The sequence below is a fragment of the Dunckerocampus dactyliophorus genome, chromosome 3, assembly GCF_027744805.1.
Source record: "Dunckerocampus dactyliophorus isolate RoL2022-P2 chromosome 3, RoL_Ddac_1.1, whole genome shotgun sequence".
NCBI lineage: Eukaryota > Metazoa > Chordata > Actinopteri > Syngnathiformes > Syngnathidae > Dunckerocampus > Dunckerocampus dactyliophorus.
The window spans coordinates 19,976,636-19,991,528 of record NC_072821.1 but is presented as its reverse complement, the minus strand read 5'-3'; the positions used below and the strand labels follow the sequence as shown (position 1 = coordinate 19,991,528).

Sequence of the window (14,893 nt, the reverse complement as noted above, 5' to 3'; positions counted from 1 at the left end):
GACCCTGTCCGTGCTCCTAAAGCTACCTCACAAAGACATCCGTAATGTCACTTTTTCACAGATCTTAAACTCTGTTATTTATTTATAAACCTGCCGCTAGAGTTTCACATTGTCTTTATTTAAAACCATAAAGGTGTCCTATTTAGTTCAGCTCAGCAGGCAGCTGTCTCTGTCAGTCAGAAACGTCCAGAGTCTCGGAGAGCTTGAAATGCATGGTGGAGGCCAGATGAGATATTTGGATAAGAAGTTGGGAAATGCTGGATTTGGTGCTATGGCTCAGTGTAACCTAAAACCAGGTGGTAGATAGAGGCCTGCCAGAGATTTGGCCCCTGATCGAGCTAATCCCGTAGGAATTTACTGTGACGAGAAACCGAAAACGGCTCTTGGCTTTCACGCTTATTCTCTTGTGGGTAATCTTGCCTTCTTATTTGAACATGGAGACTCGGCGGTGCGAGGAGAGTTGCAAGACTGGAGAGAAAGGTGAGGATCTTTCTTAATCCAATGATTTTCAATTGTTTTATTTTATAATGGCAGTAGGATTCATTACAGCTTGACTAGAAGAGTGACCGGTGCTTTGTTCTCAGGCTGCCTTGCATCCTTTCTTAACTCTCATAACCTCTTCTTGTAAATGGTAAACATCCAGCTTCACACATTAGTTGCAAGCCTCACGCCATTTGCCAAGATCATGGCAAGTTGTGGGAGTGAGCATGTAATTCATGACAGGGTTATGTAACCATGAAAATGTGACTTACCAACAATTGTGTCTTGCCCGGTGGAGGTGTACACACACAAAGTGTCCTGGGGTTGTCACTGCATGGGGTCCCCTCGACCTTCCCTCCAGGCTAGTGTTACATAACTCAGGTAGTGCGTGAGATATGGCAGGTCGCGCTGACACATAGCAGCAGTGTGATGTATGATTATAAACACAAACTGGATGAAGACCAGGATGATAGGAAGGCACGTGATCAATTTATTTTCTGTAATCAAATTCCAACTGTAAGCATTTATGTTTTTGTAATACAATACTTTGTACTTGACACCATGACGTTGGTGCGGTTGTTCAATATTGACTATCATTTTGGGATATTGCTTTACCATTTAAAAAACACTTTGCGGTTTCCCATAAGCTACCTGCCCAAAACATTTGGACTGCCACATATACAGTGGTGTGAAAAAGTGTTTGCCCTCTTCCTTGATTTCACATTTTTTTTGCATGTTTGTCACACTGAAATGTTTCAGATCATCAAACAAATGTAAATATTAGTCAATGACAACACAACTGAACACAAAATGCAATTTTTAAATGAAACCTTTTATTATCAAGGGACAAAAAAAATCCAAACCTACATGGCCCTGTGCGAAAAAGTGATTACCCCCTAAACCTAATAACTGGTCGGGCCACCCTTAGCAGAAACAACTGCAATAAAGCGTTTGCGATAACTTGCAATGAGTCTCTTACAGCGCTGTGGAGCAATTTTGGCTCACTCCTTTTTGCAGAATTATTGTAATTCAGTCACATTGGAGGGTTTTCCAGCATGAACCGCCTTTTTAAGGTCATGCCACAGCATCTCAATAGGATTCAGTTCAGGACTTTGAAAAGTCTTCAATTTGTTTTTCTTCAGCCATTCCGAGGTGGACTTGCTGTTGTGTTGCTGTTGGCTCGTTGTCCTGCTGCAGAACCTCGGCTGGTTTCAGCTTGAGGTCACAAACAGATTGACGGACATTCTCCTTCAGGATTTTTTGGTAGACAGGAGAATTCATAGTTCCATTTGAAACAGCAAGTCTTGCAGGTCCTGAAGTAACAAAACAGCTCCAGACCATCACACTACCACCACCATATTTTACTGCTGGTATGATGTTCTTTTTCTGAAATGCAGCGTTACTTTTACGCCAGATGTAATGGGACACACACCTTCCAAAAAGTTCAACTTTTGTCTCGTCAGATCATTTTTCCAACGGTCTTGGAGATCATCAAGATGCTTTCGAGCAAAATTGAGACGAGCCTTAATGTTCTTTTTGTTCAGCATTGGTTTTGGTCTTAGAACTCTGCCATGCAGGCTGTTTTTGCCCAGTGTCTTTCTTATGGTGGAGTCATGGACACAGACTAACTGAGGCAAGTGAGGCCTGCAGTTGTTGATGTTGATGTGGGGTCTTTTGTGACCTCTTGGATGAGTCGTCACTGCACTCTTGGGGTAATTTTGGTTGGCCGGCCACTCCAAGGAAGGTTAACCAATGATACATCTCAATTAATCTTAGTTAAGCTATGTTTTAACAGGTGGGGGCAATCACTTTTTCAGAGAAGGCCATGTAGGTTGGATTTTTTTTTTCTCCCTTAATAATAAAATGTTTCATTTAAAAACTGAATTTTGTGTTCAAACAAATATTGAAATTTGTTTGATGATCTGAAACATTTAAGTGTGACAAACATGCAAAAAAAATAAGAAATCAGGAAGAGGGCAAATACTTTTTTTCCACCATTGTAGATTTGGCGTTACATGTTCGTCCTCGCTCATAACGCACCTGGTCTGCCACAGACTAAGAGGATGGAGTGGGTGGGATCATTTTTCCAACTTTGCCTCTATATTTAGCGAGTAATCAGACCCCTTAAGATACTCTTTTTCAAGAAAGCGACAAGTCTAGCGAAGAGACTATGAAATTAAGGTGCTTCTGTGGGAAACACTGCATCGGCTGGATTTGAGGACACATGGCAATATTTAGCATGAAAAAATCATTGTGTGAAAATACTGTTCTGTAATTTTTCTGTTTTGAGTTGGAATGATATGTGAGTAAAATGCTGTATTCATATATATTCATACTACACTGACAAGTACAACCCCAGTTAAAAGTGTGGGCACGCAAGTTGGCAAATTGGAGCTTCATGAAACATTGAATGGAACTCGTGAATCTATGTGATGATGCATCCATCCTATGACAAAGTGATGAAATAATGGACTCTTTCAATCCAAGTAGACCCTACTGTGGATGCAGACCTCGCCACAGCCATCATGGCCCACCAGTTCCACCCTTCTGTCCTGGGCCCAGAGGCGTGGGAGGGTTACATCTTCTCTGACCTGGAGATCCGAATTAAAGAATCCACAGACCTCTACGGAGCTGTACTCTGGCCGTCTGTATGTGTTTCCACCCATCTGTCCACTGCCTATACCGCTTATCTTGTGCGGAGCTGACAGCAGCAGTAAGGAGCTGCTTAACGCTTACTTACTGTTCGGGTCAAATTTGACTCGTTTTGACATTGGACAGTAATAACAATACCCTAAACGTCATTCTTTTAGCCTGAAATTTGATGACTTTTCCTGAAGTGACCTAAAATCCATAAAAATAAACATATTCTGTTACTTTATAGTTTTGCGTAGGTGCTACACATTTATGCACACTGAGGCTGTATGGTAAAGGAAACACAAGTTGTCCAGAGGTTAGATGGTGCCTTCACAGAGACACAATATGTGCACCTGCAAGCACCTAAACATACAGAGTAACAAATTAGAATCTGTCTGGGTTGAGAGGGAGGTGATGACCAACCACAACCACACATCAGCCTTGGTAAATGCAGCAATCTAAACTAACCCTGGGCCTGATCAAAAGCAAACACGAGGGAACAAAGAGAAGGAGATGCAGCTTCTGCCTTGCAAAAAAAGACTCGAAAGACAACTAAGCTGCAAATATGGGAACACATGCAGCATCCACAAGGATAAAGTGTCACACCTCTGCTGTGAATATCTCATGTTGTAGCGGTGGGGACAGTGTTCAATGGTTATATTTTGAAGTCCAAAGGTTCAAATCATTATGGCTTTTATATTTTTTTTCCTGCATATATTTAACTCTTAACATTATACTGTGTGTTAGATATTTTTCACCAAAAACGGGAGGTGTAAAACTTCAAAAATACACTTTCCCTGCCCTGTGAAATATTTATGAAGGATTAATCATTAGTTTTTGTGGCATAGTGGCATTTAAACATTCTGAATAAGTTTGTATTTAAAAAAAATTGGTAGAAATACTTGCTACAAGGGAATTCTTGGGTCCTGGGTCAATTTTGACCCGGACCATACTGTGAAGGTAAAAAATATGAACAGTATGTAAGGACTAAGATTGTTTAACACTACTGTATGACCCTCCAGGCTATGGTGTTGTGCCACTTCCTGGAGAACAACTGTGGCAAGTACAACCTGATGGACAAGAATGTGATTGAACTTGGTGCAGGAACTGGTCTCGTATCCATCATTTCTAGCCTTCTAGGTATAATAAAACCATTCCACGCTTTGTTCCAACAAGTCTAATCTTGTTTGCATTTATTTATTTCAATCAGTCAAAGTCTCTTTCATTTTGTCCTACGTGCTCAGGTGCTAAGGTCACCTCCACTGATCTCCCAGATTTGCTAGGGAACCTCCAGTGCAACATCACTCGCAACACAAAAGGACGGTGTAAATACACCCCCCTGGTATGGTCTTAAAGTTCCTGATACATCTAAAACACAACTCAAATATACTTTGCCTCGTATGTGGTTGGCAGGTCACACGACTGGTCTGGGGCCCAGAGGTGGAGCAGAGGTTCCCCCACAGCACACACTATTTTGACTACATCCTGGCTGCGGACGTGGTGTACGCCCACCCCTACCTGGACCAGCTGTTGGACACCTTCATTCACCTGTGTCAAGCGAACACACAGATCCTGTGGGCCATGCGTTTCCGCCTCGACGCAGAGAACAGTTTTGTGGACCGTTTCAGAGAGCGCTTTCACTTGGAGGAGCTGTACGACCTCCCCAGTCTCAGCATCAAACTGTACCGAGCCTGGAGGAGGGACACGGGGACAGAGAACCAAGAAGAGGCTGCTTTTTAAACTGTTTACAACTTTCCGCTGTACGCTTTGCAACAATGCTAGTATTAATGTCGTCGGTGGTGTCACATGTTCCCACTAGATTTGAACTTTAATCAGCGAACAAAATGCGTAAATTGTTTCACTCAAATACTGATCAGTTCTGAATGCATTTTCATGGAAAAAACAATAATGCTGCCACTGGACTGCTCTGACGCCATCCTCTGTATTACTGAAGATTGCTATGATATGCAGTGATATGTGCTTCATTTCTTTCGCATTTCAGCTTGGAGACAGAATCTCACAATCCCCACGTAAATGTCTCTTTTCACAAAACGATTAGAAGTACTTTAATGACCACATGAACTAGAAGGACTTGGGAGAGCGCAGACCTCCACCAAGGCTGAATTGTTGAATTTGTTCATGAAGGGTGACAAACACACGGCGGTACCATAATGATTCTGGAGGGTGTACAGTTCCTTTGATGCCATGGTGACTCAAACTGTAATCATAAATTCATTTTTTTAGCCCCTCTATCCAGATTCTCACCTAAATTGAATGACGTCTCCCGTGGTCCATGTGCAATCCTTGTTGAAAGTTTGGTGGATATATATTTTGAGTGTGACGTTGCTAATTGTGTTTGTCCTTGTAGTTGCTGTTTTACTGCGTCCGAATTATGAACAACAAATGTATTGTATATGGAGACCTTTGTAAACTTGTTCTCTTCATAATACAAGTTTTTTTTAAGTGTATATGCAAAAACTGGAGTCTAAGCACGATTAAATAACTGCAATAAAGGTCAAAAATACTTATTTTTATAGTTATTAAGCAAAATAATTTGCTGTTGGCAGATTATTTATCTTATTTAACGTGATACACCTCAAATTTTTGTACTTAAGATACATTCGTCTGACATAAAAAGTGACATTTAAGAAAAACTATTTTGCTAGTCAAAAAAAGTACAGAGGATCCCTGCTTCTGGTGGGGGTCACATTCCGGGACCACCAGCGAATGGTAAAAAAAGTTATATGCCCGTAAAAATGTCAGGTTTTGACACACAACAACCCCATCCCCACCCCCAATACCCTTCTGCACTGATGTTCTCTAATTTCAAGATCAGCATTTGCAATAAAAATTACCGTTGGAATTATTAGATGCGATTCATTTCCAGAACCCTCCCCTTTTCTCTTCAATTGCATTGTTCTCTCGCAACGAAATCCAGGTTTAAGTGCTAAATATGCCTCACACACTTGTTAAAAGCATTTAAAGTATAAAACGTACAGGTACTCACCACTAATGAATGACAATGTAAGATGGTCTATGAACAAATGGAATTGTATTCACGGTGTGGCCTTGAGCTTGGTCGTCAGGCTAGAGCAGGGGTCGGGAACCTTTTTGGCAAAGAGAGCCATGAAAGCCACATATTTTAAAATGTATTTCCGTGAGAGCCATATCATATTTTTTAACACCAAATACAACCAAATGTGTGTATATTTAAGGAAGACCAACAATTTTAGAATATAGTAAGTCTCTGAATTTATTCTTTTTAATAATGTTGTTATATTGAAGCTAACCAATAATAAATAAATTACTTTTCACCATTAATGTGACTTCTGGTGCTGCATGGTTTTGCGCCCTACTCCGTATCTTTCTTTTCTTTTTTGTCAAAGGGGTTGTGTCTGCACAGTTAGCTAGCTGACTATTTGATTAAAGGAGGGACGACCCCAATGATAATCGAGTTTTGGTGTCTGACACAGAAAACATGGGAAGGTCAGCTGGCATTGCGCTAGAAAATCAAATGGATGTATTAAAATGCATTAGAATGCATATTTTTAATGTTATTTTTAACACTGTGATTTCTGTAATGTTTTACTTTAAAATGTCAGGACAACAAATCAAAATAAACACATTTTATGGTGTTAAGAAATGTCTGAGAGTCAGATGCAGTCATCAATAGAGCCACATCTGGCTCCCGAGCCTTAGGTTCCCTACCCCTGGGCTAGAGGCTAGCAGGCTAGAGAAGGCGTTTCTCCAAGCCAAATCTAAATAATCCACACTGCTTGTCTGTTGCAATTCCATTAACGACTTACAATCATATCATAACTTGTGTTCACCTCACTGAAAGTTTTGCAGCACGATTGGCTGTTGAAGCTAGTGATTCCCTAGCCAAACAAACTTTTGTGTCTCACAACACACAATTATGGTGCGTTCAAGATCCACCAAACAAAGTGCGAAATTTCAATGCTTGACAAAAAAAAAACATCATCAATGAAGCATAAAGACATAAACATGCAAAAACAGTGGACTTTCTAACAGTGTTATGTGTATGCTATACATTTCACCTGTATTATCACTTATTTTTAAATGACTACCATTGAATGAGATGTCTTTTCTGCGGAAAAAAAACAAAAAAAGGTGGAATCGTGAATGTGTGGTGAACCACTATATTTATGACTATCCATCCATCCGTTTTCTATGCCACGTATCCTCACTAGGGTCACGGATATGCTGGAGCCTATCCCAGCTGACTACAACCATTCACCAGTCGCCAGTTAACCTAACATGCATGTTTTTGGAATGCGGGAGGAAACCGGAGCACCCGGAGGAAACCCACGCACGCACGGGGAGAACATGCAAACTCCACACACAGAGAATCTTGCTTACAGATTCCAGTTTTTGCATTGCGGATTGCGGTTTTCACAATGATGAATAAATAATATATTCTATGGTGATTTTTTAGTTTCTTCTGTGACCCATATCATATGCTTCCACACTGTCAGAACTGTCAAAATTGAGGAAGTTGAGGAAGTTTTTAATTTCTCCTGGCAAGGCAACATTCAAGCAAGCTGTTTTATCTGTTTGGACAGTATGTCTTTTAATACTCAAGCCTTGTGGTTGTATTTGGACTTTATCGCTCCCCTCAGTGACCCTGAGGTTGAGGGCCAACTTGACAGGGTCATCTTTGACCACGGGTTATTATAAAATCTCTCCTACAGGAGTCAGTTGACAACTTGGATCTAAATGAATGTATGAAGAGTATGAACAGTATGATCAGGTTTTAGCACCTTAAGTGCTTCTGTAAAGGCTGAATTTAATATCTTATAAACATGAATGGATCTTAGCACATCGCACAAGTGAGCCGAGACATTGGAGAGTGATGGTTCAGTAAGAAAACAGTAACAATATAAGTTCAACAGATGACTATAGCTCCACTTTTCTTTATTTATCAATGATCTCATTAGCGGGTTGTACAATCTGTCTCTGGTGCATTAAAGGCCTTGGTGATACGGACATACCACGGTTAAATACTGTACTGCAGACGCTTTATCTTGGCAGCGTTGCGCTGTGGATTCCGAGCCACTTGCCAGCTGTTTGACACATTAAATCTCATATAAAATTTATGAATCCACAATCCCTCTGCAGTCTTTGCTCTGCCGACCACTTTGTCTCGGTGGCCAAGTGATGGGCATGAACTTGGCAGCTGAACGGAGCGCCGAGCGGAACGTCGGATTAGAGAGCAGAAGCTGCGTGATCCAACGAGACCGACGCGCCGCTTGTCTTTGTCAAAACAAACTCAGCAGCTGAAAACTGAATCCCTGGGCGCACACATTGTAAACAAGCTCCTGCTGAGGCACACAGCTAATTTGCTGCTTGTCATCAAGCTTTAAAAATGTCTTATCTCTTTTTTTCCCCATATACGGCTGTTCCACATCACCAATAAATGTGGAGCGATGATCTAACCACTGTGCATTTCCAGCTAACATGTCAAAGCAGAGGTGGGTGCCTGAGCGTGAACTAAACTCGCAGGTCAAAGGCTATTAAAAAGTAAGTGAGTGAGCTCTAATTGGGGTTTATGTTGTAGCTGCGTCCTACTTTTCCGTCTCAGGGGGCTGATAGGTGGGGTTGCATGCAAGCCTGATCCTGTTACGGTCCATCTCTGGTGAAGAAACCGAAGCCGCCACCACATTTCAGTCGACGTGCACCTTTTTTTTTTTTATACTTGTTGCAGGATCAGACCACCTTTCACCTACAGTCACCTCACAAGTAACACCTCGCTTAAGAAAACCGTGTCCTTGTGTTTTTTTAAAGACATAAAACACATTCGGGTCACATAAACACAAATCAAGTATTTATGAGTCGCCGGGGATATTTTTAGCAAGCTTCACCCATCTGTTCCTGATCGGTCAACCAGTTGGAAGCAACAGTCATTGTTTTGAAGTAAATGAAGCATACGCTAAATCCCCGAGCCAGATCATGCACATTCATTATATTCCATCCAGGACATTTAGGAGGCCTCTTGAAGAGACAGGAAGCAGATTCATGGCCTGCTGTTGCTATCATGACATACCTGTCATTCTCCCTCGCAAATCATCTTTGTGTGCATGTACGTGTGTGTGTGTCTGTGTCTCACGCCGCTCGTGTTTATTTATCATGGCTGCAGCTCTAAAAATACCCACGTGCCCTTGTGATGATGGTGATGATGATGATGGGAGTGTCCAGCAAGATGCTGAGTCTCTATAACGCTCGTGAACAGATGACTCCAAATGCACTCTGATTGCGCTCAGGAATAAAGCTCTGCGGCAGGTCGGTTAAAGGTCAGAGGTAAGGTGGGATTCGACAAGGGGAGATCAAACCTGTGATGTTTTTGTGGTTTGTTTGTTAGAGCTTGCGTTCTTCCATTTAGATGCACAGCCTCGATGCCATATTTATGGCAATGTGACACATCTTGCCGAACCTGCAGAGATCTTTACAAGGGTCTTCCGATCTTTGTGCACTACCCGTCAAAAGTTTAGACACACTTTCTCATTGAACGTGTGTGGGTAAGTGTCTTCAAACTTTTGACTGGTACTGTATATTTTGAAATTGTTAGTCGACGGTCAAATGGAAATTCTATGGTTATATTGAATATACTGGCCTTTTCTTCATTAATGATTTAATCCTGGATGATATTAACTGTGATTGCATTCTGTCAAATGACTTCCACTGGAAGTCTTTATTGATGTGCTGTATGCAAAATACACACACGATTTCTGCTATACAGATAACATTGACAAATTACAGGAAATCCAATAACTATATATCTATCACGTGCGTTATTTAGCATGGTAAGTGTCTTGAACGCCTTCTATTTTGCTTCCAACACACACCAGTTGCAAAGCAAGAAGCTAAGCTATAGTTGTGGGGTGATCTTACTCTATGTGAATAAAACGTTATTAGGTTAATTATGTATTGTGTCCAAATCTTCACAATTATTATCACTGATATATATTTCGGCGAGTGCAAGGTTTTATTTGCCACTATTTTCCATGAACTTGTTTTTTATGATGTGGCGGTGATTGAACACTGCAAAAAATGAGCACGTTTTGTCAGGTTTTTCGTCAGTTTTCAGTCAAGTTCAAAGAACGTGTTATACGATTGCAAAGCTTATTTTTATGAATTGATCATTTATAATTATGATGTATTTTTTGTGGCTGTCAAGCAGTACACGGGATTTTGAATGGACACTTTGGCCGCATACCCTTTGGGGGAAAGCAGCTGTGTGAGCAGCAGAGTGGGGATGGAGGAAGATGAAGAGCAAAAAGGGAAGAAGGAAAAGGGTAAGTGAATGTCTCACAGACTAATGTAGCGCATGTGACTAAAGTCTGGGTTTGTCTTTTGTGTCATATAGATGGTTCACACAAGGAGCATAGACAAGGATGGACTCCATGTTTCTTCCAGAGGCCAGACAAAGAGTTGTATCATTACGTCGGGCAGGAGATCATCATCCAGGAGGCTTTTGACTCATATGCAGGCATGATCTGGCCAGCGGTGAGTACCATTTGCCACATATTTAAAATGTCATCATCAAAAAAGGTCATTTTAAAGGTTGTGTTCACTTGCACCAGGCTTTGGCTCTCTGTCAGTACCTGGATTCTCATCGGAACCAGCTGAGTCTTGTGGACAAAGCAGTCCTGGAGATTGGTGCAGGAACTGGCCTTCTGTCCATTGTGGCGTCACTCCTCGGTAGGTGAGAACCGGCCCGGTTAACAGACATACTTGTGAGTTGTCACAATTCAAAAGGTCCTATGTGGTCTACAGGGGCCTGGGTGACTGCCACCGACCTTCCAGAGGTTCTGAGCAACCTGAGATTCAACCTGTGCAAGAACACCAGGGGGCGGTGCCGACATACCCCTCAGGTGGCCCCTCTGTCATGGGGATACGATCTGGAGAGCACTTACCCCACATCGGTCTACCGCTACGACTACATCCTAGCCGCTGATGTGGTCTACCACCATGACTTCCTGGAGGAGCTCATGGCCACCATGAAGCACTTCTGCAAGCCCGGGACCACCTTGCTCTGGGCCAACAAGGTCAGAATGGAGTCTGACCTCACGTTCGCAGACAAATTCAAGAAGGCCTTTAAAACAAGGGTTCTGCATGAGGACGGAGAGATAAAGATCTTCATGGCCACTTGCAGAGAGGATGGAACGAGAAATGAGCTAGGGGAGGGCGGCTGTTTCCATGGAAACAAGGATGGAGAGTCTGTCATCAAATCAGAAATTGGACAAGCTAGAAGAAATGATGAATGTGAGGCGGAGAAGACCAGCCAATCAGTGAGCTTTGTGGGAAGAAGCCGAGAAGAACATGAGATGAATTGGGCTGAGAACATCTCAGTTGCACGTGAAGATTTTTCAGGTGAGTTTTCATTGAGGTTTGTTGACATTATAATGCTTTAGGACACATATTATAATATTTTTAATCATTTAAAACAGGGGTCTCAAACACAATTTACCTGCGGGAGGTAGAGTCTGACTGAGGCTGAGCGGCATCAAGTATTGGGTAGTAGGGTTGGGAATCTCGGGGTACCTCACGATATGACACGCGATACATGGCTCACAATAACAATAATATCTTGATACAGTAATAGGGTAAATCAAATAAATAAATAAATGATTTCACAGTTGATGTTTTGCTGCATTCAGCTGGGATAGGCTCCAGCTTACCCGTGACCCTAATGAAGACAAGCGGTATAGAAAATGGGTGGAATTTTTTTTACCACATTTTTTAAGTGACTCACTCACTCTTAGTTCAGCGTAAGCTTATGTGTGCATCCTACGAGTAACATTGGCTTGTCGCACGCCGTATTACAGTCATCTTTGAAGACAAGTCGCGGGCCGCAAAATGTGACTCGGCGGGCCGCAAATGGCCCACGGGCCACGACTTTGAGACCCCTAAATCTGACCAAAAGTCACACAATTGTCTATTCAGTGTATTGCTCAAACACTAGTCTTGATACTGCAATTTAAACTGTTTAAAAGTGCTTTTAGTAAGCGTTACTGGGAACAGGGTTTTTGTGTGTCTGTAGCTTTACTGCTAATGAGCTGTGTTTGTCACCACCTGTCTGCAACAGAGTGGAGGTGGGAAAGCGCGATACAAGTGCTGCATACATACTAATGTAACATTAAAGCATTAGCAGTTACCAGTCATCATGCTAGGTTAGCCTTCACTGAGAAACAACAAAATGATAAAAACAGCACCCATGATTGTAAATATTGTCATTCATACCGGTGATTGTGTTCTCAGGGCATTGAATCAATGGCAACTGGAGTGTTAGAAGATGTTTCGCCTTTCATCCGAGCCTCATCAGTTCTTGCTCAAAGACTAGATAGGACAGCTCTTGTCTACTGTAGTCACCTCAAGTGTGAGGGTATGGTGCGAGATACAATCATTTATTCCCAAAGGTAAAAGCACGTCCTAATCAAGACTGCTTAGATTTTGTACCATCCCCTCAGACTTGAGGTGACTAGACAAGAGCTGTCCTATCTAATCTTTGAGCATGAACTGATGAATCTTGCTCAGAAGAGGGGCGAAACATCTTCTCAATGCTCTGAAATTACAGCTACCATGTCTGTAGATGACTGGCGGATGGTTGGAGGAGCTACTGGCTTTATTTTAAGATGTGTAACAAAGCCTGCTTTTTTACAATGCTGTTTTCCAAGAGGCGGTGGGCATTTACAAGGTGTGAACTCATTTAGCGAGGGGCAGCTCAGGGACGGCACCGTGTCCGTGAGGAAGGATGGTTTCTGTTGGTGGTGTCATGAAAACCAAGCACTAAAAACTCAAATTTGCATAAAAGCCATTCAGACAGCTCAGGCTTCACGTTTGGTGGCACGGGAGGAATATTAACCAAATGGACAAAATGTATTAATTCAATTTATAATTAAATAGTGTTATGTCACTACCACATATTCCATTCTGTCCTGACTAAATTTTACACCTACCTCTTGCATAGGCCTGAAATACGTCATTAAGACTGATTATTTGGCCTTGGAGGAGGTTTGTGCCATTCTTATAGTTTTTGTGATGGTGTACACAGCATCAATCTGAAATATTGCACCTCTCTGACAGTGTCAATCAGAACTGAGCATTATTATCTTCATAAAGGCACAATTTGTAATGCCATTGGCTTGTGCATGTTCCATGTGTGCAATCTGTTGATGATTTGATGCATCTGCTTTATCTGTTTAGGAGACGTTCATGAGGCCAAACACAGCCAGCCTGACAGGACACCAGCCTGGGTCCCCAGCATCAACAGCAGCTTTGGTAAAGATGTGTATCATTACACAGGACAGGATATTGTCATTCACGAGTCCATAGATTCCTTTGGAGCTGTAATGTGGCCGGCGGTGAGAATCACTTATCCCAACATTAAACATCTACTCCTCATTTATTGCGTTCTTCATCTTCCAGGCACTGGCTCTGTGCTCCTTTCTCGACAACAACAGGCACAGAGTGGACCTACAGGGGAAGAAGGTGCTAGAACTGGGAGCCGGAACTGGACTGGTCTCCATTGTGGCCAGTTTGTTGGGTGAGCAGCCACCAGTTCAACTCACACACAACTTCTCCATACAAGCATTGACTGCTACGATGATATGATTTGTGACATCAGGAGCTGCAGTTACAGCGACAGACTTACCTGAGGTGCTGAGTAACCTCAGGTCAAATGTGATGAGGAACACTACGGGGCGTTGCAGGTTCACACCCACTGTGGTGGCGCTGCCCTGGGGGGGTGACATGGAGCACACCTTCCCCACATCGACGCATCGGTTCGACTATGTTCTTGCAGCAGATGTGGTTTACCATCATGACTTCCTGTTTGAGCTTCTGGCCACCATGAAGCACTTCTGTCAGCCAGGGACCACCTTGATCTGGGCCAACAAGGTCAGGCTGGAGTCTGACCTCACATTCACAGAGAAATTTAAGGAGGCCTTTAAGACAAGTTTGCTGGATGAAGATGAAGAGATGAAGATCTACATGGGAAGATGCAGAGACATGGACAACTGACTGAATAACGTGTAACGTCCTGCCAGTCCCGTTCTTTAAAGACACGCATACCGTACCGCTAACATCACCACAATAGAAACAATCGCCTAACAACTTGACTACATACATGTAAACATATTTATCGTTATTCTCATTATCTGAGGTTCATTTGGAGTAGTTTGACGAACAACAATAAATTCACAAATATCTGTTGTGTGCAGTATTACCTCAAAGGTGCTATCTGTCATGGTTGGGTACTGCAATGGGGGCGCTAGCTTTCAAACGTAAAATATCCTGCCCTCTTCCTGCTCAAAGCATACAAGCTGTCATTACACAATCCGTACTGGAAACGCAGAACATCCGGTTGACTTATTTTTCGGCAGTCATGTGTTGAGCAAACGGATTTGTACTATTACGCTTGTGAAATCTACGTAATCTGTTGATCTCTTTTTCAGTAGTTGCAGAGCGTGGACGTCAGGCACCAAGACTTCCCCCCTCCCAATAAATTTTATTAAGATTTAAGAAATTACAACATAATCAATTTTATAGAATATAGTTAGTGATTTTTTTCCTTATTTCGTATCCATGGTGCAAGTGGATAAATTATAAGCACTCTTTTGTTGGTTCCATAAATTATTTTAAGTTTTTTTTCTCCACTGAAAAGCTACAGACAAAAGCATTTGCTAGCGAGATATGTTTGGATGGATGGTATTTCTCTGTTTAGAAAAAAACTCTAGCTGAATCCTCTAGGTTAATCCAT

The 14,893-nt window shown here is 42.1% G+C and overlaps 3 protein-coding genes across 4 annotated transcripts; all 3 read left to right on the top strand.

The window, feature by feature from the left end:
* Window positions 1-358: 358 nt before the first annotated feature.
* On the top strand, window positions 359-6,710 carry mettl21e (methyltransferase like 21e). Of its 2 annotated transcripts, none has more exons than XM_054771216.1 (5): window positions 359-480; window positions 2,968-3,128; window positions 4,137-4,254; window positions 4,359-4,456; window positions 4,528-6,710. In XM_054771216.1, the coding sequence occupies exons 1-5, from the start codon at window positions 435-437 to the stop codon at window positions 4,852-4,854; spliced, it is 750 nt and encodes a 249-aa protein (XP_054627191.1). In that variant the 5' UTR covers window positions 359-434; the 3' UTR covers window positions 4,855-6,710. The 2 variants fall into 2 exon arrangements, with proteins under 2 accessions (XP_054627191.1, XP_054627193.1); XM_054771218.1 differs by having other exon boundaries at window positions 378-480; window positions 2,971-3,128.
* A 3,677-nt stretch (window positions 6,711-10,387) lies between these two features.
* On the top strand, window positions 10,388-11,427 carry LOC129178560 (protein-lysine methyltransferase METTL21C-like). The gene is made up of 5 exons (XM_054770893.1): window positions 10,388-10,427; window positions 10,499-10,638; window positions 10,716-10,833; window positions 10,909-11,350; window positions 11,412-11,427. Exons 1-5 carry the CDS (start codon window positions 10,388-10,390, stop codon window positions 11,425-11,427), a joined length of 756 nt encoding a protein of 251 aa, XP_054626868.1.
* A 2-nt stretch (window positions 11,428-11,429) lies between these two features.
* On the top strand, window positions 11,430-14,158 carry LOC129178725 (protein-lysine methyltransferase METTL21C-like). The gene is made up of 4 exons (XM_054771219.1): window positions 11,430-11,505; window positions 13,339-13,496; window positions 13,561-13,678; window positions 13,760-14,158. Exons 1-4 carry the CDS (start codon window positions 11,460-11,462, stop codon window positions 14,152-14,154), a joined length of 717 nt encoding a protein of 238 aa, XP_054627194.1. The 5' UTR covers window positions 11,430-11,459; the 3' UTR covers window positions 14,155-14,158.
* The last annotated feature ends 735 nt before the right edge of the window (window positions 14,159-14,893 follow it).